Consider the following 21,868-nt stretch of genomic DNA (forward strand, 5'->3'; position numbering starts at 1 on the left):
GCTGAGACGCGTCTTCCGGCTCGAGGGCCACCTCCACTGATGAGGTCCACCTCCACTGGTGAAATCCGCAGACAGCCCGCCGGGAGTTCCCGGAAGTGGCCCTGGTTGCCAGCTTCCGGTGCTGTAGGGAGCCATGGCCGTGGTCACCTTGATACCGACGCTGGCGCGGGTGAGATAGCCGAAGATTTAGGGTTCGGGGCGGGCAACAGCTAGGACTGTTTCGTCCTCCTCTGTGCCGTGGAGACTGTAGGAGGAGTTCAACTACCCCACAACCCCTCAAGGAAAAGATCCCCCCCAGGGCGAGGCGCAGACAGGCGCTGGACATGCAGGTCATTTTCCATTCTTTGCTGAGCGCACGGTGTGTTCGAGTATAACTTGGTAGTATGTGGTTAAGTCGTCAGTCATCGTGCGAGAAAACCCAGATCTTACCTAGGTTCCCAGGCACAGTTACTGAACCGCCTCCAAAAGCCCATTTCTAGCCCCAATTCTTAAACTCTTCAGTGTTTACTTTCTCTTTTTAGCCGGTCTTAATGTATTGCTCAGGCTGGCCTCAAATTTGCAATTCTCCTGCCTCATCCTCTCAAGTACTGGGATTATAGGTTTGAATCAGCACACTCTCCCCCCACCTTTTTTTTTTCAAAGCTTAACCTTTTGCCGCTATAAATTTACATCTAGGTACTATCTTGGTCTCCACTTTCTTGCTTTCCTCCATTTCTTTTTCCGAAGTTTGTTTGTTTGTTTCAAAATGTGTGTGTGTGTCTGTCTGTCTCTCTCTGCCTCTCTGTGTATGTATGTGTCTGTGTCTTGTCTTCTGTGTGTATGTGCTCTGGGGTTAGAACTCAGGTCCTCATGCTTGGTAACAAGCACCTTTGCCTTCCTCTACCAGTTCATAATCAGCAGTTTTCCGTAGTGTCTGTGATTCTATAGTTTCTTTGTAACCACTGTAAATTGCTCAGAGCCCCTTCCTCCTTTCCTCTCCTCCCTCTGTTTTGTATGGTACTGTAGTCCCTCAGCTTCATAGTAGCCCTGCTCTACCCTCTGAAGTGCTGGAATTAGAGGCATGAGGTACCATGCCTAGCTAGTTCTTCTGCTCTCTTATGCTCAGTGGCTGCTGGACTTCTAGAGTGTGCTGGTTCTGTTAGTGTTGTAAGTTGTTCAAAATAGAAACCAGCCAGTCCCTTAGGGAATATCAACCCCCATGCTCTAGAACATTAGCCATATGCTCCACTATTCCCTGAGCCCTGGGGAAGAGGCTCCCAAAGAATACTAGATTTTTGTCTGCTATGTAAGGTTTCCTCTGCACCAAAAGTAAGCAGCTCAGCTCTCTTGGTCTCCATGATCCCTAAGTGTCTGGAATGGGTTGTGTCCTGTTACTGCTCTGAGGCAAGAGAGACAAAAAACCAGCCCCCATAGACAGCCCCTGAGACACTGGAGCATTAGATGAACACCCTAGCTCTGCTTCCCCAGGAAAAGTTGGGAGTTGTGATTTTTTTTTTTTCATTCTACAGTAAAGCAGGAATGGGGACCATGTCAAGAGAATGCTGCTAGTGTTAACCATCACCTTTGTTTGCTACAGCTTCCAGCTAGGTGTCCCTTCCTATAGCAATTAGATTCAGCTTGTTTGAATGATCTTTTAGGAGTCTTACCTTTCCCTCTTAGGTAGAAGTCTGGTGTTGGAATATTTTCCCTATCATCTTGTGCTTGGGTGGTGGTTTCGGGAAAATCTTAGGGTAAATAGGATGTAGCATGAATAATAAAAACCCAGAGACAGATACTGGGGTTCAACCTGAAGATCAGAAAAGCAAAGCAGCCAGCCACTGGCTCTTACCTCTACCTCAGATCAAAAATGGGTGAGATCCTATCTCCAAACATCCTAAAGACTCCATACTCCACTGAGTTCCTATCTCTTCCCCTTTTTATTTCTCTCTCTGTCCAGCCTTATTGCCCCTGTCTCCGCCTCTCTAGGGCTGGGATTAAAGATCACCTTTGCGTGAATTCTGTTTCTCTTTTAGACAGATTCAATCTTGTATAACACAGGGTGGCCTTGAACTCGAGATCTGTCTGCCTCTGTCTCCTGAGTCCGGGGATTAAAGGCATGTGCCATCACTCCCTGGCCTATATGGCTGACTAGTGTGGCTGCTTTGCTGTCTGATCTTCAGGCATGCTGTATTTATTAAAACACAAATAATATACCACTATAACAGGATTGTGGCATGTGCAGTCTGCAACTTTCCTGTTGGCAGCTGATTTTGTACTCATCTGGGGAGCAGGAGCCTATTTCCTGGACTACTTATAGAGGGAATAGACTTGTGAGTTGTTGAGTCAGTGTCTCCATTGGAAGGGTTTGGTGTCAAGGAGGATGTCAGTCTTCCTATTCTGCCTTCTTGCTAATATTGCCATGCTGTGGGATAATGCTCTTATACAGTGTAAGGACTTGTCACTCGTATTAGTTTAATGAAACGCTGATTAGTCAGTAGCCAGGCAACCAGACTACTAATTCTGGGAAGAGGAAAGGCAGAGATGCAGTTATCAACCAGACACAGAGGAAGCAAGATGAGAATGCCTTACTGAGAAAAGGAACCAAGCCACCATAGCTAAACATAGACAAGAATTACAGGTTAATTAATATAAGTTGTAAGAGCTTGTTAATAATAAGCCTGAGCCAATAGGCCCAACAGTTTATTATTAATATAAGCCTCGTGTGTTTCTTTGGGACTGAACGACTGTAGGACCAGGCAGGACAGAAACTTCTGTCTACATTATCACCTTACCATTGTGTCTTTTTAAAGAAATTGTGTATGTGTGTGATATAATTGTGTGTATGTGAGAAGAAAGAGAAGGGAGGAAAGTGCTTGCCAAATTTCGTGTGTGAAGGCTAGAAGTCAACTTCAGGTGTCTTCCTCTATTTTCACTTTATTTCCAGAGACATAATCTCTCTGTTTTGGCTAGACTCCCTGACCAATAAGCTGTTAGGATCCACCTGTACTGGGGTTACAGCTGAAGGATATCATTCCTAGCCATGCTTGGCTCTTACATGACCTGCACTCAGCTCCTCATGCTTGCACAGCAAAGCGCTTTACTTACTGAGCCATCATTCTACCCTTCTCATATGTCTTAGAGTTTATGCCCTTCTTAGGTCTGGAGTCTTTAGGAGATCTAGGTATCCTCAGGGTCTAACAGGTGAGTAACTGGAACACAAGTATACTGTACAGTTTTAAAGGAACGCAAAAGCAAACGTGCTTCTGCTGGAATAATTTCTGGAAAGATTTGTTAAAAAATACTTCTGGAATATTTATTCTGTCTTGTAGACTGAGGTGTTGCTCAATTTATGAACATGTGTCTGTGGTTCTATTTCAGGGACTGTCCCCTCTAAGTCTTAGATTCATTGGTTTCTGTTACCTTGACTATAAAGGGACCGGAATCAGCAGAAGCACTAAGTGAAATCTAATGCATTTAGCACCTTATGTGTTGAATAAATAGCAGTAATAGTAACCATTGTCTTATAAAGATGTTTGTGGTTTGTTTCAGGTGCTGTCAAAGCAGAGCCTGCTGTCTCCTTTGTTCAGTGTGACATCATTCAGACGATTCTACAGAGGTGACAGCCCAACAGATTCTCAAAAAGACATGATTGAAATCCCTTTGCCTCCGTGGCAGGAGAGAACCGATGAATCCATAGAAACCAAAAGAGCCCGCCTACTCTATGAGAGCAGAAAGAGGGGGATGCTGGAGAACTGCATTCTTCTTAGGTAGTGGGGAAGAGGACTCGGGTGTCACTTCTCTTTAATAAGGCAGTCATGTCAGCCTCATTTTCCTTTTCATTTTTAGCCTCTTTGCGAAAGAATATCTGCACAACATGACAGAGAAGCAGCTGAACCTCTATGATCGCCTGATTAACGAGCCTAGCAATGACTGGGATATTTACTACTGGGCCACAGGTATTCCATATGATAAACTTCATTTCATGATGATACGATGATAGGAGAACACACCAATTTGAGTATCTTTGCAATTTTTTTTTTTTTTTTTTGAGACAGGATTGTTCTGTGTATCTCTGACTGTCCTAAAACTCTCTATGTAGACCAGGTTAGCTTTGAACTCACGAGAGATCTGCCTGCCTCTGCTTCTTGAATTCTGGGTTACATGCACCACAAAGTCAGGCCCTGTTTTCATCATTTTTATTTCTGTAATAGACACTACACCTAAACACTGTTCAAAATTTTCCAGAATATACAAAATTTGTTTAATCAATTGTTTCTTTAAACATTTTTCTTTTACATTTACTTATTTATTTTGTATGCATGTGTAAGCAAGCATACATGTGCATGTGTATTAAGGTCAGTGGTCATTAGTTTTCTCCTTTCACCTTGTGAGTTCCAGGGATTGAACTAAGGTCATCAAGCCTTACAGCAAGTGCCTTTCCTGCCCTTAGTTCAGTTTTTTGTGAGACAGATGGAGTACACTCTGACTTAGGTGAAAAGGGTATATAGTAAAGCTTATAAAACTCACAAGATCAAAGGAAAGACTGAAGAATAGGTTGGGAACAAGGTGACATGTCCTGGGTTGTTTCCTGTAGGACAAGCCAGTTCAGTTGAGAGACAAGGCATCAAAGTAAAGGCAGCAATATTTTTGGGTTGTTTTGTATTTTGATAAAGGATCTCACTGTATGGCCCAGTCTGGTTTGGAACTTGCTATCTAGACCAAACTGGCCACGAACTCACAGGGATCTGCCTGCTTTTGCCCCTGTGTGCTGAGATTAATGGCCAGGCACTTGCTTTGTTTTGAGTCAGCGACTCACTATGTAGCCCAGTCTGGCTTTGAACTCATGATCCTTCCATCCTAGCCTCCTCAAGGCTGAGTTTACAGAGTGTTGGGAATACAGAAACGTGCCACCATTCCTAGTCAGGATGATGACGTTTTATTAAAGTCAGCTCAATTCAAAGTTGAAGGGCTCTTATCCAAAGTCCACCTTAATTCTGGGGTGGGGGGGCATGAGGGCTCTTGTAAAAGGGAAAGTTTAAGGAACTGGGATCAGAGAGTGCAAATGGATCAGCATTTTTGAATTGCAGGCCACAGGCATAATGATGATTGGCTTTCTCAGGGTAATGCTCAGATGGGGAAGCTTTGCTAACAATTATCTTTACGAGGTGGGACCAAGTTAGGGTGTGGTTTTCTGGGGCACCTAGAAAAAACCCCCGTGTGCTCTCTGTGGTTCCCTCGCTGCAAAGCTGAGCTTGGACTTCTTGTTCCTGTTTTGTGAGTTCCCCCCCCCCCTTATAATAAATAAAAATATAATTGTTTATCTTTTAGCTAGCCTGGTTATTTCCCGAATCGAGCTAACTACTACAGTTGGCGCCCCTATTTGTGGGGCTCAGATCTGCAGTGACTCCAGCCAGCTGCCAGGCTCCATGCCATTCATTTGGGTATAGAATTCCTGTGCCGCGGTCCTTCATATTTTCTCACTAAACGTCTCAGAGAGCCTTGGCTACCTGCTACTGCCTGGCTGGCTTCTGGGTCCAGTACGGGACGTGGGCTTCCCTGCTTTCTTGTTCTCTTTGTGCTCATGAGGCTGCAGACCAATCAGTTTTCTGTTACTTAACAGTTTCTTGTTAGTGTAATGGCCATAGTAATCTATATATTAACAGACTGCCTGCTCATAACTTTGTGTAACTCCAACTCCAGGGGAATCCAACGCTTCTGGCCTTTTATGGGGATGGCACTCATGTATACACTCACACAATTACAATTAAAGATAAAGTAGCTCATTTTAAAAAAATAATTGCTTAATTGGTTATTTGAAAACTCAGCAAATCTTAAATATTTGCTATCTAGCCTTATGTAGGACAAGTTTGGTGCTGACTTATTTGAGATTGACCTTTGTTGCTTGTGTCAGTAGTTCAGTCAGTAGTTCATTCTTTTGTTTGCTGAGTAATATTTCAGTGTGTGGATTATACCACAGTTTATTTATTGACCAGTGGAGGGATTTTAGCATTTTTCAGTTGTAGACAATAATGACCAAAGCCACTGTAAACATTTGTGTACAGATTTTGTGAAAATAGATTGCAGGTTTTCTTGGATAAATACCCAGAAGAATCATTGGATTGTGGGTATGTGTACCTTTATCCATATGGGCCAGACAGTAAATATTTTAGGTACTGCAAGCCATATGGTCTCTCATAACTCTGTAACTGTAGATTGCAACTATAATGTGCAATCAACCACAGGTAGCAGGGCTACAAATGAGTGTGCCTTTGTCTCAATTAATGTCAATCATGAACATTGGATTTGAATTTAATATACTTGCAATCATGAAGTATTATTCTTTTGGATTTTTCCCCTCAACTTTTTAAAAATCAACCTTGCTTGACATGGTGGTGCACACCTTTAATCTCAGTCCTTGGGAGGCAGGGGCAGGTTGGTCTCTGAGTTTGAGGCCAGCCAAGGCTACATAATGAGACCCTGTCTCAAAACAGAAAATAAAAATAGTCTTTCTTTGCATATGAGCCATTACATAAATAGGCAACTGGCCATAGTTTCCACTGTTTATGCTAAGATCCAAAGAGTAGCTTCTATGTGCTTGTATTTTTATGATATTTTAGGAAAAACAAAACAACAGGAACAATAGCTACTTACCAGTGATTGCCAGGGACAAATTATGAAGAGACACTTTGTGTCTTGGGGTTTTTATTGCTGTGAAGAGACACCATGACCACAGCAACTCTTTTTTAAGATAATTTGTTTATTTTTATTTTATGTGCATTGGTGTTTTGTTTGCATGTATGTCTGTGTGAGGATGTCAGATCTTGGAGTTACAGACAGCTGTGAGCTGCCATGTGGGCACTGGAAATTGAACCCAGGTCCTCTGGAATAACAGTCAATGCTCTCAATTGCTGAGGCATCTCTCCAGTCCCACAGCAGCTCTTTTTGGTTTTTCAAGACGGGGTTCCTCTGTGTAGCTCTGGCTGTCCTGGAATTCACTCTATAGACCAGGCTGACTTTGAACTCACAGAGATCTGCCTGCCTCTGCTTCCCCGAGTGCTGGGATTACAGGTGTGAGCCACCACTGCCCAACTTCACAGCAACTATTATAAATGAAAACATTCAATTGTGGTGGCTCACCTACAGTTTGAGAGGTTCAGTCCTTTTATCATAATGGTGGGGAGCGTGGTGGCATGCAGGCAAACATGGTGCTGGAGAAGTAGCTCAGAATCCTACACCTTGCAGGCAGTAGGGAGTCAACTGAGACACCTCAACACCCGTACCCCCCACGGTGACACTTCCTCCAGCAAGACCATACCTCCTAATAATACCACTCCTTATGAACTATAGGGGCCAATTACATTCAAACTACCACACTTGGTGTTGTCAACATGACAGCCTTGTTGGTGAGGCTTCATGGGTATATTTTGACATTGGTAGGAGATTCATTGCTAGCAAATTCATTGTTCCTCTGGCTCTTGCAATCTTTCTGCCCCCTCTTTCACAATGTCCCTGAATTTTAGGTGCAGGAGTTGTGTTGTAGTTGGCATTGGGCTCTACAATTTCATTTTGATCAGTTGTGGTTTTTTGTAATGGTCTCTGTTGCAAAAGAGAAATTTTCTTTCTTGGTGGAGGGTGAGGACTGCTCTTTCTGTGGGCCTAAGGACAGATATTTAGAATATAGTTAGGATTATGCTAGTGTAGTGAAGTGACAATTGTAGGTTCTTCTCCAAGATCTATGATTTCACTACCCCTGGGTAGTTGACTAGTTTTCCAGTACCAGGCATGGTTTCCCTCTTACTGAGCAGGTCTTAATTCCAATTAGAGAACTGTTAGTTACTACAAAGGTATGAGTACCATTATTGCCTCCATTCTTTGAAATCTTGATTGGTGATGTCTTAGTTAGGTTTTTTATTGTTGTGAAGAGATACTGTGACTACGGTAACTTTTATAAAGGGACACATTTAATTGGGGTGACTTGCGTGCTTCAGTCCTTTGTCACGGTGGGACATGGTGGTGTGTAGGCTGATGGGTGCTGGAGAAGTAGCTGAGAGACCTACATCTTGTATGGCAACAGGAAGTGGTCTTGTCTCATTGGGTGTGTCTTGAGCATATGTGAGACTTTAAAGCCTTGATCCACAGTGACACTTCCTCCAACAAGACCACACCTACTCCAACAAGGCCACACCTCCTAATAGTGCCACTGCCTGGGGGCCATTTTCTTTCAAAACACAGGTGCCTTTATTTTTTTTCTTTGGTGAAGTGACTCTCCCACCCAAGTTTATTAATATGTTATTTGGCTTTCAAATTCTGTACCAGCCTTATATTCCAAAATTAACATTAGAGTCTTGATTTATTAGCAGTTCAAGATCTTTTGTCTCCATGAATATTGCTGTATAAATATTTCCTAAGTTGTCATCAGGTTTTGATAAGGTAGGTTGTGAAGTGCTCTTTTCCGTTTTCAGGAGGATATATTAGAATTGGTGTTACTTCTTCCATAAATATGTGATAAAATTTGCTAGTGAAGTTTTCTGGGCCAGTGGTTTTCCCTCCTAGATATTTTTAACTGTGAAGCTAATATTTTTTTTAATAAAGAGTGAACAATTATAGATATTTCCTCTGAGGTGAGATTCAGTCATTTGTCTTTCAAACTATTTGCCATGTCATCTAAGTTGTCAGGTGTATGGGTAGGATTTTATTTGTAATGACTTCTTCCTTGTACTGTTAGAGGAGCTAGAGTAGTATCTTTCCTGAACCTGTAATATGGCTCAGCAGGTGATGCTGCTTGTTGCTGAAGCATGGTGACCTGAGTTCAATCACTGGAATTTACATAAAAGTGGAAGGAGAGAACCAATTTCACGAAGTTGCCCTCTGACTTCTGAGTGCTTGCTGTGGCATTTGTGCACTCCCCACTATATACTCACACACTTACTAAAAATAAATAATAAGACAGGTGTGGTCTCTAATCCTCTTGGGAAGCCAAAGCAGGTAGATCTCTGTTTGTTTAAGATCAACTTGGTCTACATAGGAAGTCCCTGGATAGCCAGAGCCACATAGTAAGACTTCTACCCTTCTCTGCAAATAAATAATAATCTGTATCTTTTATTTATTTATTTTTTTAAATATTTGTTCATTTATTATGCATACAATATCTGCCTACATGTGTGCCTGCAGGCCAGAGAGGGCACCAGATCTCATTACAGATGGTTGTGAGCCACCATATGGTTGCTGGGAATTGAACTCAAGACCTTTGGAAGAGCAGGCAATGCTCTTAACCACTGAGCCATCTCTCCAGCCCAATCGGTATCTTTTATATCTGTTATTGGTAATTTGTATTTTGTCTCCCTCCCTTTTTAAAATCAGTGTTGCCAGAAGTTGCTATTGATTTCATTTTTTTTCTTTCAGAGGGCTTGTGTTTTATATCATTGGTATTTTCTTTTGTTTCGAGTTTTCAGTTTCCATTGGTTTCTGTTGTGACTCATGTTCTTCTTCTTTTTTTTAATATTTATTTATTTATTATGTATACAATATTCTGTCTGTGTGTATGCTGCAGACCAGAAGAGGGCACCAGACCTCATTACAGATGGTTGTGAACCACCATGTGGTTGCTGGGAATTGAACTCAGGACCTTTGGAAGAGCAGGCAATGCTCTTAACCTCTGAGCCATCTCTCCAGCCCGACTCATGTTCTTCTTAAGTGTGATTGGCATTTCCTAGTTATTTGAAGTAGAAGCTAAGCTCATCAGAGACCTTCTTTTCCACCATAAACAAACATTCAGTCCCTCTAACTTGTTGGAAGGAGCTGCTTGTTCGTCCCAGTCACCCAGAACCAAAAATAATTACACAGAAACTGTATTGATTAAATCACTGCATGACCCATTAACTCTAGCTTCTTATTGGCTAACACTTACATATTAATTTAACCCATTTCTGTTAATCTGTTTATCACCACGTGGCAGTGGCTTACCGGGTAAAGTTCAGTCTGGCTCCAGCGAGGCTACATGGCTTCTCCTGACTCTGCCTCCTTTCTCCCAGGATTCAGCTTAGTTTTCCCTGCCTAGCTCTGTGCTACAGGCCCAAAGCAGTTCCTTTATTTATCAATGGTAATCACAGTGTACAGAGGGAAATCCCACATCATCTCCCCTTTTCTGTTTAAACAAAAAAGAAGGCTTTAATTTTAACATAGTAAAATTACATATAACAAAATAAATATCAAGCAGTAATTATTACAATTTTATGTCTATTTTATCTTTTATCATAACTAAGGAAAAGTCTAACCGTAAATTCTTCAACTCCATCAAAGACTCCAGAAGGATATAATATTACCTAAGTAAACAGGAAGTGCATTATAAGCAGCTTCCAAAACTCTATAGAGTTGACAGAGACATCTCACTGCCTGACAGTTATCCGGGGTTCTTCTGTACTGTTGGGGCATCCATCTTCAGCCTACAGGCCCATAGTATTGAGCAGACTTTTTCATGAAGCAGGAAATTTCAAAGATAGTTCTGCCTATATTGGCAGTTTGTCAGTCACTTTCTTCTGTGTCCTGCAGAATGTCTGGCAGACTCTTTCATGTAGCAGGAACTCCAAAAGACTATCTCTCCTTTAGGCAAGGTCAGCAGTCATTTCTCTGAGGGTCCTGCATGTCCAGTTAAGCAGTCCAGGCAAGAGCAGTTTCTTCTCCAAATGGCTAACAAACTCCATAAGGAACCTCTTTGATGCCCATCTTCCTCTTGAAGTAATTGGTGCTGCCAGGAGCAGATGTGTCTCATTGTTGTGATAAGTCCTAAATTTTTAAAACATTTTAAATGCCATATTCTGTAGTCTTTGAAAGGTTTGAAGAATGCCTATTCATCTGAAATACATCTCTGTATATCTAGAAAATCTAACGAACATAACTACAAGCTTGACTATTATAGATGATTATCTATTAGCCTGTATTTCTTAATTATACATTACATTTTTAAATGAGCTGTACACACAATACCTTAATCAAGAGCAGAAACATATATACTCAGTATAACAAATTGACCTTAAATTTGTATCAATAAACCAAGATTCATACCAATGCAAATCTCTATAGCATATCCCCCTTTAAATGTAAATAAACATTTATAGACAATATTTGGGAATATGGGCGTAGTTCTGTCCAAACTTCTTCCTGCTATTTATTGGGTGAAGTAATTTTTTTTTTTGAGGGTTCTTCAAGGCGACCTTCCAGGAGGTCTTGTTCCATCAAACCACATCAGTCTGGAAGGATTCCACAGGTTCTCATCCTCTGTGGAAATGAAAGAAGAACCTTTTTCCCAAAGTAGCAGATCCTTAGATCCAAATTCTGAAATCAGGATACCTTTAAAATATGTATGTTGGTTTAGCTTAGCAGCCCACGTAATGAAATGTCTCTCTGTACTTAGCTCATTCACAATCAAAAAATCCAAAGCAAACACAATAGTATACATAATCCTGACTCTCTTTGCATATTCTATCTTTACATGGCTGATTATTTTCTTTTACTTCTTTCAATCTGTGACTGTCTGCACTCTGTCTCTTTAAAGATTTTGTTTCATTTTTTTTTATAAACCATTTACTTCTTTTAGAAATCTCTATACTCCTTTTCTTCTCTTTCCCAAGCCTGTGTACATTTTTAAACACACTGTCTCATTTAGAGGTCTTTTTCATCTGAATTTGTCTTTATTGCATAGGTGTAATTATTTTCTGACCAGAAGTACTTCTTAAAAACTTAAGCTGCGCCATTACTAGGGTATATATGGCCTGCCTGCTTGTTCTGCCCATTCCAACATGGCAGAGGAAGTCTGTTCACTGCCTCTGAGCCGCACACACATACAGAGGGAAATTCCATACCATTAACCAAGTGATTTTCAACCTTCCTAATGCTGTGACTCTTTAATACAGTTCCTCATGTTATGGTGACTCCCAACCATAAAGTTATTTCATTGCTACTTCATAACTGTAATTTTGCTGCTGATATGAATTGTAATGTAACTATCTGATATACAGGATATCTGATATATGGCCCCTGTGAAAGAGTCATTCGACACCAAAGGGATTGTGACCGACAGATTGAGAAACACTGCTCTAAGCACTGTTTGAACTTTCTGTTAATGTAATCTTGCATTTTCCTAAGATTCAAATTACTTTATAGTTTGTCTCATGACTCTGTTCAGCCTATGAGTTATTAAGAAATATGTTTAAGTTTCAAGTATTTGGGAAATTGCCAGATTTTGTTGAAGTTTGCTTTCAAGCCTGAAATACAAGTACTTGGTAAATATTCCATATACACTTAATTTTGTGTCTTTGTTCTTGTGGACAGAGCATTCTGTAAATGACAACTGAAACAAGGAGGTTGTTGATGTGTACTACATGGTTTTGATTTTCTGAGCCTATTCTATCAGTTACTGAGTGAGGAACATTGACATCTGTTCCCTTCATGGATCGTCTGTCACCCCCTTCTCTTTTCTTGGTCTTTGCTTCATATTGTCAGGGCTTAGGCGTTAGGTACAAATACATCTGGTACTGTTATATTTTCTTCCTAAAATTGCTTCCTTTGTCACTGTGTTGCTGTCCTTATTGTTGGTAATGATACTTGCTTTGAGGTGTCTGTTAGTCTAGGTACTCTGGCTTTTTTTCCCCCAACGTTTGTGTGTGTGTGTGTGTGTGTGTGTGTCTGGAGGAGGAGGAGGAGTACCTGCATATGTGTGTGTGTGTGTGTGTGTGTGTGTCTGGAGGAGGAGTACCTGCATACCACAGTGTACATGTGGAGCTCAGAGAACAACTTGTAGGAGATGTTCCAGGGATTGAACTCAGGTCCTAGGATTTGGTAGCAAGTATCTTGATCAACTAGCTAGCTTGCTGGGCCTTCAGGTTTACTTTTGATTAGTTTTTGCCTGGTGTGTAGCTTCTTGTTTGGATTATTTTTCTCTTGCTTTATAAGCAATTGCACACATTTACTAAACTCGAAGCCACAGCTATTTCTTGGATCTTAGTTCTGTGGGTAAAAAGCTCTGCCCAGATCTCACACTCCAAAATCAGTGAATCAGGTGTGCTGTGTTCCATCTGGAGACTCTGGGGAACAATCTAATTCTAAGCCCATTGACATTTTTTTTCCGAGAATTTGTTTCCTGTCAGAGGGCTGAGTTCCCTATTGACCTGCCAATAGCCAGTTTCCCTCAGCTTTTGAGGGCCTTGTTTGCTCCGTAGCTCTCTCTGCCTGGCAGTGGCAATCCTCCCTCATACTTGACATTTGTCTGAGTACCCTTCCATTACCAGCTGGAGTGCATATGTTGTAAAATCACAAACTGTCTTTCTCTTTATATCTAAATTGAGTTCTTCTGTAGACAGAATACATAGTCTTTCTTTTTTCATCCCATCTGATGGTCTCTGCTTTTCACCAGTGGATTTAGACCTTCTACATTTACTAAATTCTCAATGTGTTTGAGTTAAACTACCATTTTTGTTTGTTTGTTGTTTCTTCCATGTGTTCTTTTTCTCTTACTTGGTTGTGTATGGGGGTGGGTATTGCCACACTTGGTTTATTTATGTGCTTTTAGGTTTTTAATGATTGCTCCTGGGTTCACAATATACAGCTTTAAATAATCATAGTCTGATTTCGAGACCTGTGAAGCTCATGTATAATGTATGGCCTTTACAACAGAGTGTGCACCCCCCCACACACATACACACTGCCTTAATCTGTGTCATTTTTTTTACTTTGACCTTTATTCTAAGCCTGGAACACATTTCTATTGTTTTACTGTGGATAATAAAAGAAAATAATTCAAAATATATGTATTACTCTCATTAACTTTGGCCATTTCTGGAGATGGTTGTTTCTTTATGTAAATCTTTGTTCCTATCCTGCCATAATCCCTCTGCTGAACTTCCTTTACTTGTAGCACAAGTTGGCTTATTTGAATTCCCTATCCTGAGTATGGAAATGAAGGCTCACAGATTTGTTTGTTTGTTTGTTTGTTTGTTTTTCAGTGTTTTTTTAAAGATTTATTTACTTATTTATTTATTTATTTATTTATTTATTGTGTATACAACATTCTGCCTCCATGTATGCCCATACGCCAGACGAGGGAGCAAGATTTCATTACAGATGGTTGTGAGTCACCATGTGGTTGCTGGGAATTGAACTCGGGAGCTCTGGAAGAGCAGCCAGTGTTCTTAACCATTGAGTCATCTCTCCAGCCCTGTTTTTCAGTGGTTTATGAAGACATACGTCTTTTGCCAGGCTGTCAGTATGTAACTATACTTCCAAGGGTTCTGGTACCCACTTCTGGCCTCAGTGGGCACCAGGCACATATATGGTACACATACATATACATAGAGACAAAACACTCACACATAAAATAAATAAATCCAAAATTAAAATAAAGATATTTTAAAATTATTTTTTAAGAGATGAGCTCTTGCTGCTCAGGCTGGTCCCAGACTGATGAACTTCCATGCTTCAGCCCTTCTGAGTCGTTAGAATTGCAGACACATGTCACCATGCCCAGTTAGAAAGGTTTGTTTGACTCAGTTTTGGGAGTTCATTCTCTGGGTGATGAACGCCAGTGCTGGAAGAACTGAGGTAAGGAGATGAGGCAGCACATGGCAGCAGAAAGTACCTGATAAACAGTGTTCACTGGCCAGGAAGCATGTATCAGGTGTGTTGAGGGATAGGGAAGGGAGGGACTGGATCCTATTATCTCTTTGAGAATATATCTCCAATGACTGGAAGACTTCCTAGGACCCCCAAGGTTTTCACTACCTCCCAGTAGCACTAAGCTGGGGACACATAGGGGACATTGTCCTTGGAGGAACATTCCCCATCCTAACTATATTACTATGTCTAGTATATCCTAAATACATTCTATGTATTTGTTGTAGTATTTATTCTGTTTGGGGTTCTCTGGACATGTTGGATCTGGATTTTTATGTCTTTGATTATTAATGGAAGATTCTTCAGTCTCCTTCATACCCTCTTTTTCTTTTGCAGTTCTTACTGCACTTTGAATGATGTGTGTCCACAGTTTTGTGTGTTCCTCTCGTCTCTTTGTGAATCAGTTTGGGTCCTTTGTATTTGGCATCATCTCTTGGCCTCTCTTTCACTGATTCTTTCTTTGTCAGATGTCATGATGAGCCTCGTGAAGTCATTTTGCATTGCCGCTGCTGTGGCTTTATTTTTAGCATTTCCATATGACATTTAGACTTTCTCATTCCCTGCTGAAATGCCTCATCTGTTCTTTTACTTTGCCTGCTTTTTCCATGGGAGCTTTTAATGTTCATCATAATTACTTTAAATTCTTACCTGGAGTCCTGACGCAAGTTATCCCTGAGTCTATTTCTATTGCTTGCTTTCTTGTAGTTTTCTTTTGTGGGAAGTTGAGCCATTTAGCCAATGACACCATGGATTTCTCACAATAGTTTCCCTCCTGGATTTATTTTATTTTTTTGTCATGTGTATGTATGTGTGTCTGCATGCACATGTGAGTGCTGATGTGTCAGTGGAGGCCAAAGGCATTGGATCCCCTGGAACAGGAATACAGGTTGTTGTGAACCATCTGACATAGTGCTAAAATCAAACTCAGGTCCTCTGGGAAAGCAGTAGATGCTCTTAACTGCTGAGTCATCTCTCCAGCTCCTGCATCACATTTTTGTTTGCTGGCTTTAAAAAAAAATTAGTGTATGTGTGTGTGTGTTTATGAGAGAGAGAGAGAGACAGAGAGAGCGTGTGTATGCATATGTTACAGTACCCATGTGGAGGTCTGAGTGTGAAGTTAGCTCTCTTTTACCCTTACGTAGGTTTCGGGAATGGAATTCAAGCATGACAAACAACTTTGCCTAGTTTGTTAGGTCCTCCAGGGATTCTCTTGTCTTGTTAGAGTAGCACTAAGATCACATATGTGTGCCTTCATACTTGGATTATGTAAGTCCTGGACACATAGGCCCTCCCTCATGCTTGCATGCCAAATGCTTTACTTACTGGGTCATTTCCTGAGCCCTTTGTTAGCTTTTTGAGATGGGTTCCATTGTGTATCCTAGTCTGGCTTCAAATCTTTTTTATTTCCTTTTGGTACAGGGTCTCACTGTGTAGCCCTGGCTGTCCTGGAATACACAGAGATCTACTCACCTCTGCCTCCAGAGTACCGGGATTAAAGGCAAGCTCCACTTTACCTGGCTTTAATTTTAAATTCTTGATTCTTCTGCCTCAGTTTTGCCAGTGCTGGGACTATAGATATGCACCTACACACCTGTGTCTTACTGAATATTAGATACTTACTTAGACATTGGAGATCAAGATATATAGTGTCTATCTTGAGGAGCTATGCAGTATCTAGGCTGTTAGTGTAGGGAATCAAGTTAGTTAAGCTCAGTCTAGATTATTATTTTGCTTTGTTTATGTTCTACCCAGCCCCATGTAATGGTGTGATCAGGGCAGAAGTTATTTCTAAAGAATGTTCTTGGTGTTTCTGATCCCATTCCCAACTTTCAGCCTTCCTTTATTTCTGGGCCTCAGAGGGATTCTTTCTGCATGCTCTGCCCTTCCTCAGTGCTAGAGTCCTGTGCCTTCCACTTGACCTTGCTAGGTGAAGGGTGGCAAGAATGTCCTCTCTGTTCCTTGTCCAGCCTTGGTCTTGGGCAACCCCTGTTTCCTGGCTCTCAGAGGTGAGATTGCTCAGTGATACTGTCCCACCCTCAGGCCTACATGTTTGTTTTTTTTCCCCCTCCTTTGACTCTTCTTCCAGCACATATTAGAGAGACAAGATTGATTTACCCATTCTCAGTAACAAATTTACCTTTATTCTTTCTAAGAGAGGGAGGGCCCCAGTTGAGCTTCATGTTCTTTGACCACAAGGATTGTGCTCCTCCTCCTCCTCCTCCTCCTCCTCCTCCTCCTCCTGGTTTCCTACTCTGAACACAGACTCCCATCAGGGCACACCCAGGAGAGGCCTTTCAGGGAAGAGACTGTCAGTGAGTACCAGTTCCACGCGGGTTTATGGGCCCAGAGCGTTACATTCTTAGGCTAATCCATGCTAGGCTTTGGACAGTTACTTAAGATGTAGCTGGATTTTTATTTGTTTGGTTTTTTTTGTTGTTGTTTGTTTGTTTGTTTGTTTTGAGACAGGATCTCACTATGTAGCCTTGGATGGCCTGGAACTCATTGGAAGAGACTGACCTAACTCACAGAGATTGGCCTTCCTAAATGCTAGGATTAAAAGCATGCACCACCATGCTTGGCTTATGAATTCTTGTGTGTTTGAATTACACCCCGTGGCTCCTCCTGTCACAGCCCAGCAAGTGCCCCTGTCCAGTCTCTTGTCTGATGGGCTTATCTTCTGTATTCCTTATGCTTTGCTGTGTATGCTCTCAGCCCTGTCAATGTCAAGGAAAGTCCTGTTTGCTGTCAGGGTTTTTCTTACTGATAAGGTGCATGTGAATTCTTTCCAGCTCTTCTGCACTCTAAAGGGAAGCCCGAAACTCATGGATTTTATTTTGACTGTCACACAAAACCTAGAATAGGCCAGGGCTGTTCTTCCTGCATGCCTTAGCAGGTAAAATCGCTTCCCTCACAAACCTAGGACCTGGGTTGAATCCCTAAACTCATGTAAAAAGTTCATGCAGTAGAACATGATTTTTTATTGTTTTGTTGTTGTTTATTTGTTTGTTAAGATGGGGTCTTTTATGCAGTTCTGGCTGGCCTGGCATTTACTATGTAGACCAGGCTGGCATTAAACTCACAGAAATCCACTTATTTTTGTGCTAGAATTATGGACTCACACCACCACATCTAATGGTACATAATGCCAGCACTCTTGCAACAAATCTTCTGGAAGCTGATTGACCAACCTGCTTGGAACATCCAGCACAGAAACAAGGTAGCAGGAAAGAACCAACCTCCATGGCTATACTATAGCTTGTCTGTATCTGCGCGCACGCGCATGCACATATACACTTAATTTTTTTTTTTTAAGATTTATTTATTATGTGTACATCATTCCTTCCATGTATGCCCGCATGCCAGAAGGGGGCGCAAGGTCTACATTATAGATGGCTGTGAGCCACCATGTGGTTGCTGGGAATTGAACTCAGGGACTCTTGAAGAGCAGCCAGTGCTCTTAACCACTAAGCCATCTCTCCAACCCTACACACTTAATTTTTAAAAATAAAATTGGGGTGGGGAGATGACTTCACGATTAAGAGCACTTGCTATTCTTGCAGAAAGCCAGGTTTGGTTTCAAGTACTCACATGGCTGCTCACAAATGACTGTAATTCTAGTTCCTAGAAATCCATTGCCTTCTTTTGGCCTTTGCTGACACCAGTCATGCATATAGTACACATATATAGCTGCAGGTAAAATACTCTACACAAAAAATAAATATTAAGGAAAAAATTTTAGCCCCCAAATCCATAGTACAACAAAACACCCAGAACACTTACTGGGTGCCAGGCTCTGGGTCACAGAATCTGTCATGGTTTAAAGGGATTCTTTTTAGCATCTTACTTAGTTTTCTGGAGCTTGCCACCTAAGCTTTATTAGGGGGAAGTTTTGCTTATAATTGGCATCTTAAACAAGTGTCTTTAATATGGAAAGAAAGGTTGAAGGTAGTGAATGCTGCCAGACTCCTACCACTAGACAAGACTGGCACTTCTGTTTTTTGTCTTACTGCCCCTTTGCTTGTCCATTAACATCTCATTCTGCGGGTTTATGTTCATAATATGGACCTCTCGTTACTTCCAAAAAAATTCCTATTTTGGGGGCTGGAGAGATAGCTCAGAGGTTAAGAGCATTGCCTGTTCTAACAAAGGTCCTGAGTTCAATTCCCAGCAACCACATGGTGGCTCACAACCATCTGTAATGGGGTCTGGTGCCCTCTTCTGGCCTGCAGGCGTACACACAGACAGAACATAATAAATAAATAAATATTTTTTAAAAATTTCCTATTTGCTTAAGTTTGCTATAGTTAATTTCTATTGTTTATACCCAAGGATTCCTAACAGATAAGGAGAAGCAGAGCTTTGTTTCAGGGAGATTGTAGCTTAGAATAGGAGGGCTGGAAGTAGAGCTCAATGGCAGAACTCTTTAGAGCACACATGAGGCCCGCCTGGGTTCATTCTCTAGCACCACAAAACACAAAAGAATAAAAATGAAAACAATATTGTTGTCGCCCTTTATTGGTAGGGAATTCATTCTAAAATCCTCAGAGGATTCCTAACACTGAATGATTCCAAGGCTCATGTAGCCCATGCTGTCCCCCATGCACCCTGTAGTGTCACATGCTGCACAGCACCAGAATTAACATGTCTGTCCATGTCTGTGCCCAGTGCCTTCTTTGCATCACTACTCTCGTGCTTTGAGTCAATTATTGAATAAAAAAAAAATGGTGGTTACATAGCCTGACATAGTGCCATATGCCTTTAATCCCAGTACTCAGGAGGCAGAGGCATGTGGAGCTCTGTGAGGTCAAGGCCAACCTGGTCTACATAGTGGGTTCCAGGACAGATAGATCTATGGAGTGAGACCCTGTCTCAAAAACAAACAAAGCAAATAAACTAAAACCAAAGAACGTGGTCACTTGAACATAAGCCTGCAATATTTCTTTCTTTTTTCTTTTTCTTTTTTTTTCTTGAGACAGGGTTTCTCTGTAGCTTTGGAGCCTGTTCTGGAACTAGTTCTGTAGACCAGGCTGGTTTCGAACTCAGAGCAATCCGCCTGCCTCTGCCTCCCAAGTGCTGGGATTAAAGGTGTGTGCCACCACCGCCTGGCACATTTATTATATTCCCAAAACTAAGATGTCTAGGTGACCAGTGCATGGGCAGCATCTACGATGTGGGGATACAGGACAAAAGGTATTCATGTGCAAGGTGGACAGGACAGGATAATGTAAGATTTTATCAGCCTACTAAGAATGGCATGCAGGTAAATTATTTCTGGGATTTTACATGTTATATTGTCAAACTATAGAGGAGTCAAGTTAAGTGATACTGTGACATAGAAACCAAAGGTAAGGGGGTAATTACTCAGTGTACCCAGAAGACAGCTGAGGCCAACTGCAAAGCAGAGCAGCGTAGCCAAGATTGCATAAGCAAAGGGTCATCAGATTTGTTCCTTAAGAATCAGATAGTCAATATTTTAATCGTGAAGCCATATGAGTCTGTTGTCATCCCCCAACTTTGCCATTGTACCACAAACTAGCCTGGAGTATTTGGAGGCCCATGGTCTAATCCATCTGTTTTGGCGATTGCCAGAGTTTCATCTTGCTTTTTGTTGTTGTTTGCTTTTAGATTTTAAAAAGAAATTTACCTTTTCTTTTAAAAATTGTGTGTGTGTGTGTGTGTGTGTGTGTGTGTGTGTGTCTATGTGTGTGTGTATGTGTGTGTAGGAGGTCAGAGGATAGCTTGTGGGAGTTGGTTCTTTCTTTCTACCATGTAGAATCCAGGCATTGAGCTCACGTTATTAGGCTTAGTGGCAGATATCTACCCATTGAGCCTTTGATCTAGCCCTTAAAATTTATTGTTTTTTTTAATTGATATATGTGTGGGGGTGCCTGTAGGTGGCCAGAAGAGGGCATGGGATCTCTTGGAATTGGAGTTAAAGGTAATTGTGAGCAGCCTGATATGGGTGTTAGGGAAGTGACCTCTGGTCCACTTTAAGAGCAACAAACACTTATAACTGCTGAGCCCTCTCTCAGCCCCTGGTTTTGTTTTGGAGATAGGGTTTCACTCTAGCCCGTGTTAGCCTGGAGCTCTCTCAGTGACCCAGGCTGGTCTTGAACTTGCAATAATCATCCTGCCGTAGTCTCATAAGTGCTGGGACTACAGGCATGAGCACTGTCTGCCGCTTCATAGTTCCGCTTCTTCACGTGAGCATTGACTATGGTACAATTCTTTCTGCCCACCCTTCTGTTGCAGAAGCAAAACCAGCTCCAGAAATATTTGAAAATGAAGTCATGGAACTGCTGAGAGAGTTCACCAAAAACAAAAACAAAGAGCAGAGACTACGGGCCCCAGATCTGGAATATCTCTTTGAAAAGCCTCGTTAAGCTGTGTGCCACTGGCTGTCATGGTGGTCAGTATATGGACAGAAACTGCTTCTGGTGCAGACTCTGGCTTCCTGCTCTTTCTTAGGCACTTGAACCTCTACCAGGACAAACATATAATATGCAAGATAGCTCACTCATTCTAACCTGCATTTGTCTGTACAGCTCGGGTCAGACTCCTTATCCTGCCACTATGTGCTGTAGTACAGGCCTGCCACAAGAGGGCACTGTAGGGGAAGCAATTCGGCTGCCTTGGCCTCAAGAGTACAAGAAATGCAGCTGCTATTTGAAGAGCTGCCCACCCTACACCCAGTGCCCTGGCCTTTGTTAAGGTAAAACTACCCCCTTCCAATCTGGTATAGTTCTTTCTGCCAGAGAGAGCCAATCTAAGCCCCTGAACTGAGCCCACCCAAGGCACAGCAAGCTGGAGGAGGCCGCCAAGCAGGAATGGTATGGGTACGCTGCTGAAGTCAACATCCTCTCAGATTTTCTTCCCAACGTGCACTTTGTAAGCTGAAAGATTATTGAATATTGAACGATATCAAGAGAAGGAGGTTGAAGGTTAACAGCTGTCTAACTCCAGTTCCAAAGGATGTTGATGCCCTCTTCTGGTCTCTGGGCACTCATACGCTTGTTGTACAGACATACATGCAGGCAAAACATATAGAATAAAGTAAATATGGTTGGAGATATGGCTCAACAATTAAGAGCACTGGCTGACTTTCCAGAGGACCCAGGTTCAATTCTCAACAGCTCATAAACTGTAGCTCCAGTCCCAGGGGATCTGACATCCTACACAGACATGCATGCAGGCAAAACGTCAATGCACATAAAAATAAATCATG

General features: G+C 41.8%; 1 protein-coding gene across 3 annotated transcripts; it reads left to right on the forward strand.

The window, feature by feature from the left end:
• The first annotated feature begins 12 nt into the window (after window positions 1-12).
• On the forward strand, window positions 13-21,711 carry Sdhaf2 (succinate dehydrogenase complex assembly factor 2). Of its 3 annotated transcripts, none has more exons than XM_048458144.3 (4): window positions 13-169; window positions 3,529-3,746; window positions 3,826-3,935; window positions 20,896-21,711. In XM_048458144.3, the coding sequence occupies exons 1-4, from the start codon at window positions 134-136 to the stop codon at window positions 21,024-21,026; spliced, it is 495 nt and encodes a 164-aa protein (XP_048314101.1). In that variant the 5' UTR covers window positions 13-133; the 3' UTR covers window positions 21,027-21,711. The 3 variants fall into 3 exon arrangements, with proteins under 3 accessions (XP_048314101.1, XP_085549745.1, XP_048314102.1); XM_085693619.1 differs by lacking the exon at window positions 20,896-21,711 and adding an exon at window positions 17,749-17,801; XM_048458145.3 differs by lacking the exon at window positions 13-169 and adding an exon at window positions 182-329.
• The last annotated feature ends 157 nt before the right edge of the window (window positions 21,712-21,868 follow it).

Source organism: Myodes glareolus, chromosome 7 (assembly GCF_982192425.1).
Source record: "Myodes glareolus chromosome 7, mMyoGla1.1, whole genome shotgun sequence".
NCBI lineage: Eukaryota > Metazoa > Chordata > Mammalia > Rodentia > Cricetidae > Myodes > Myodes glareolus.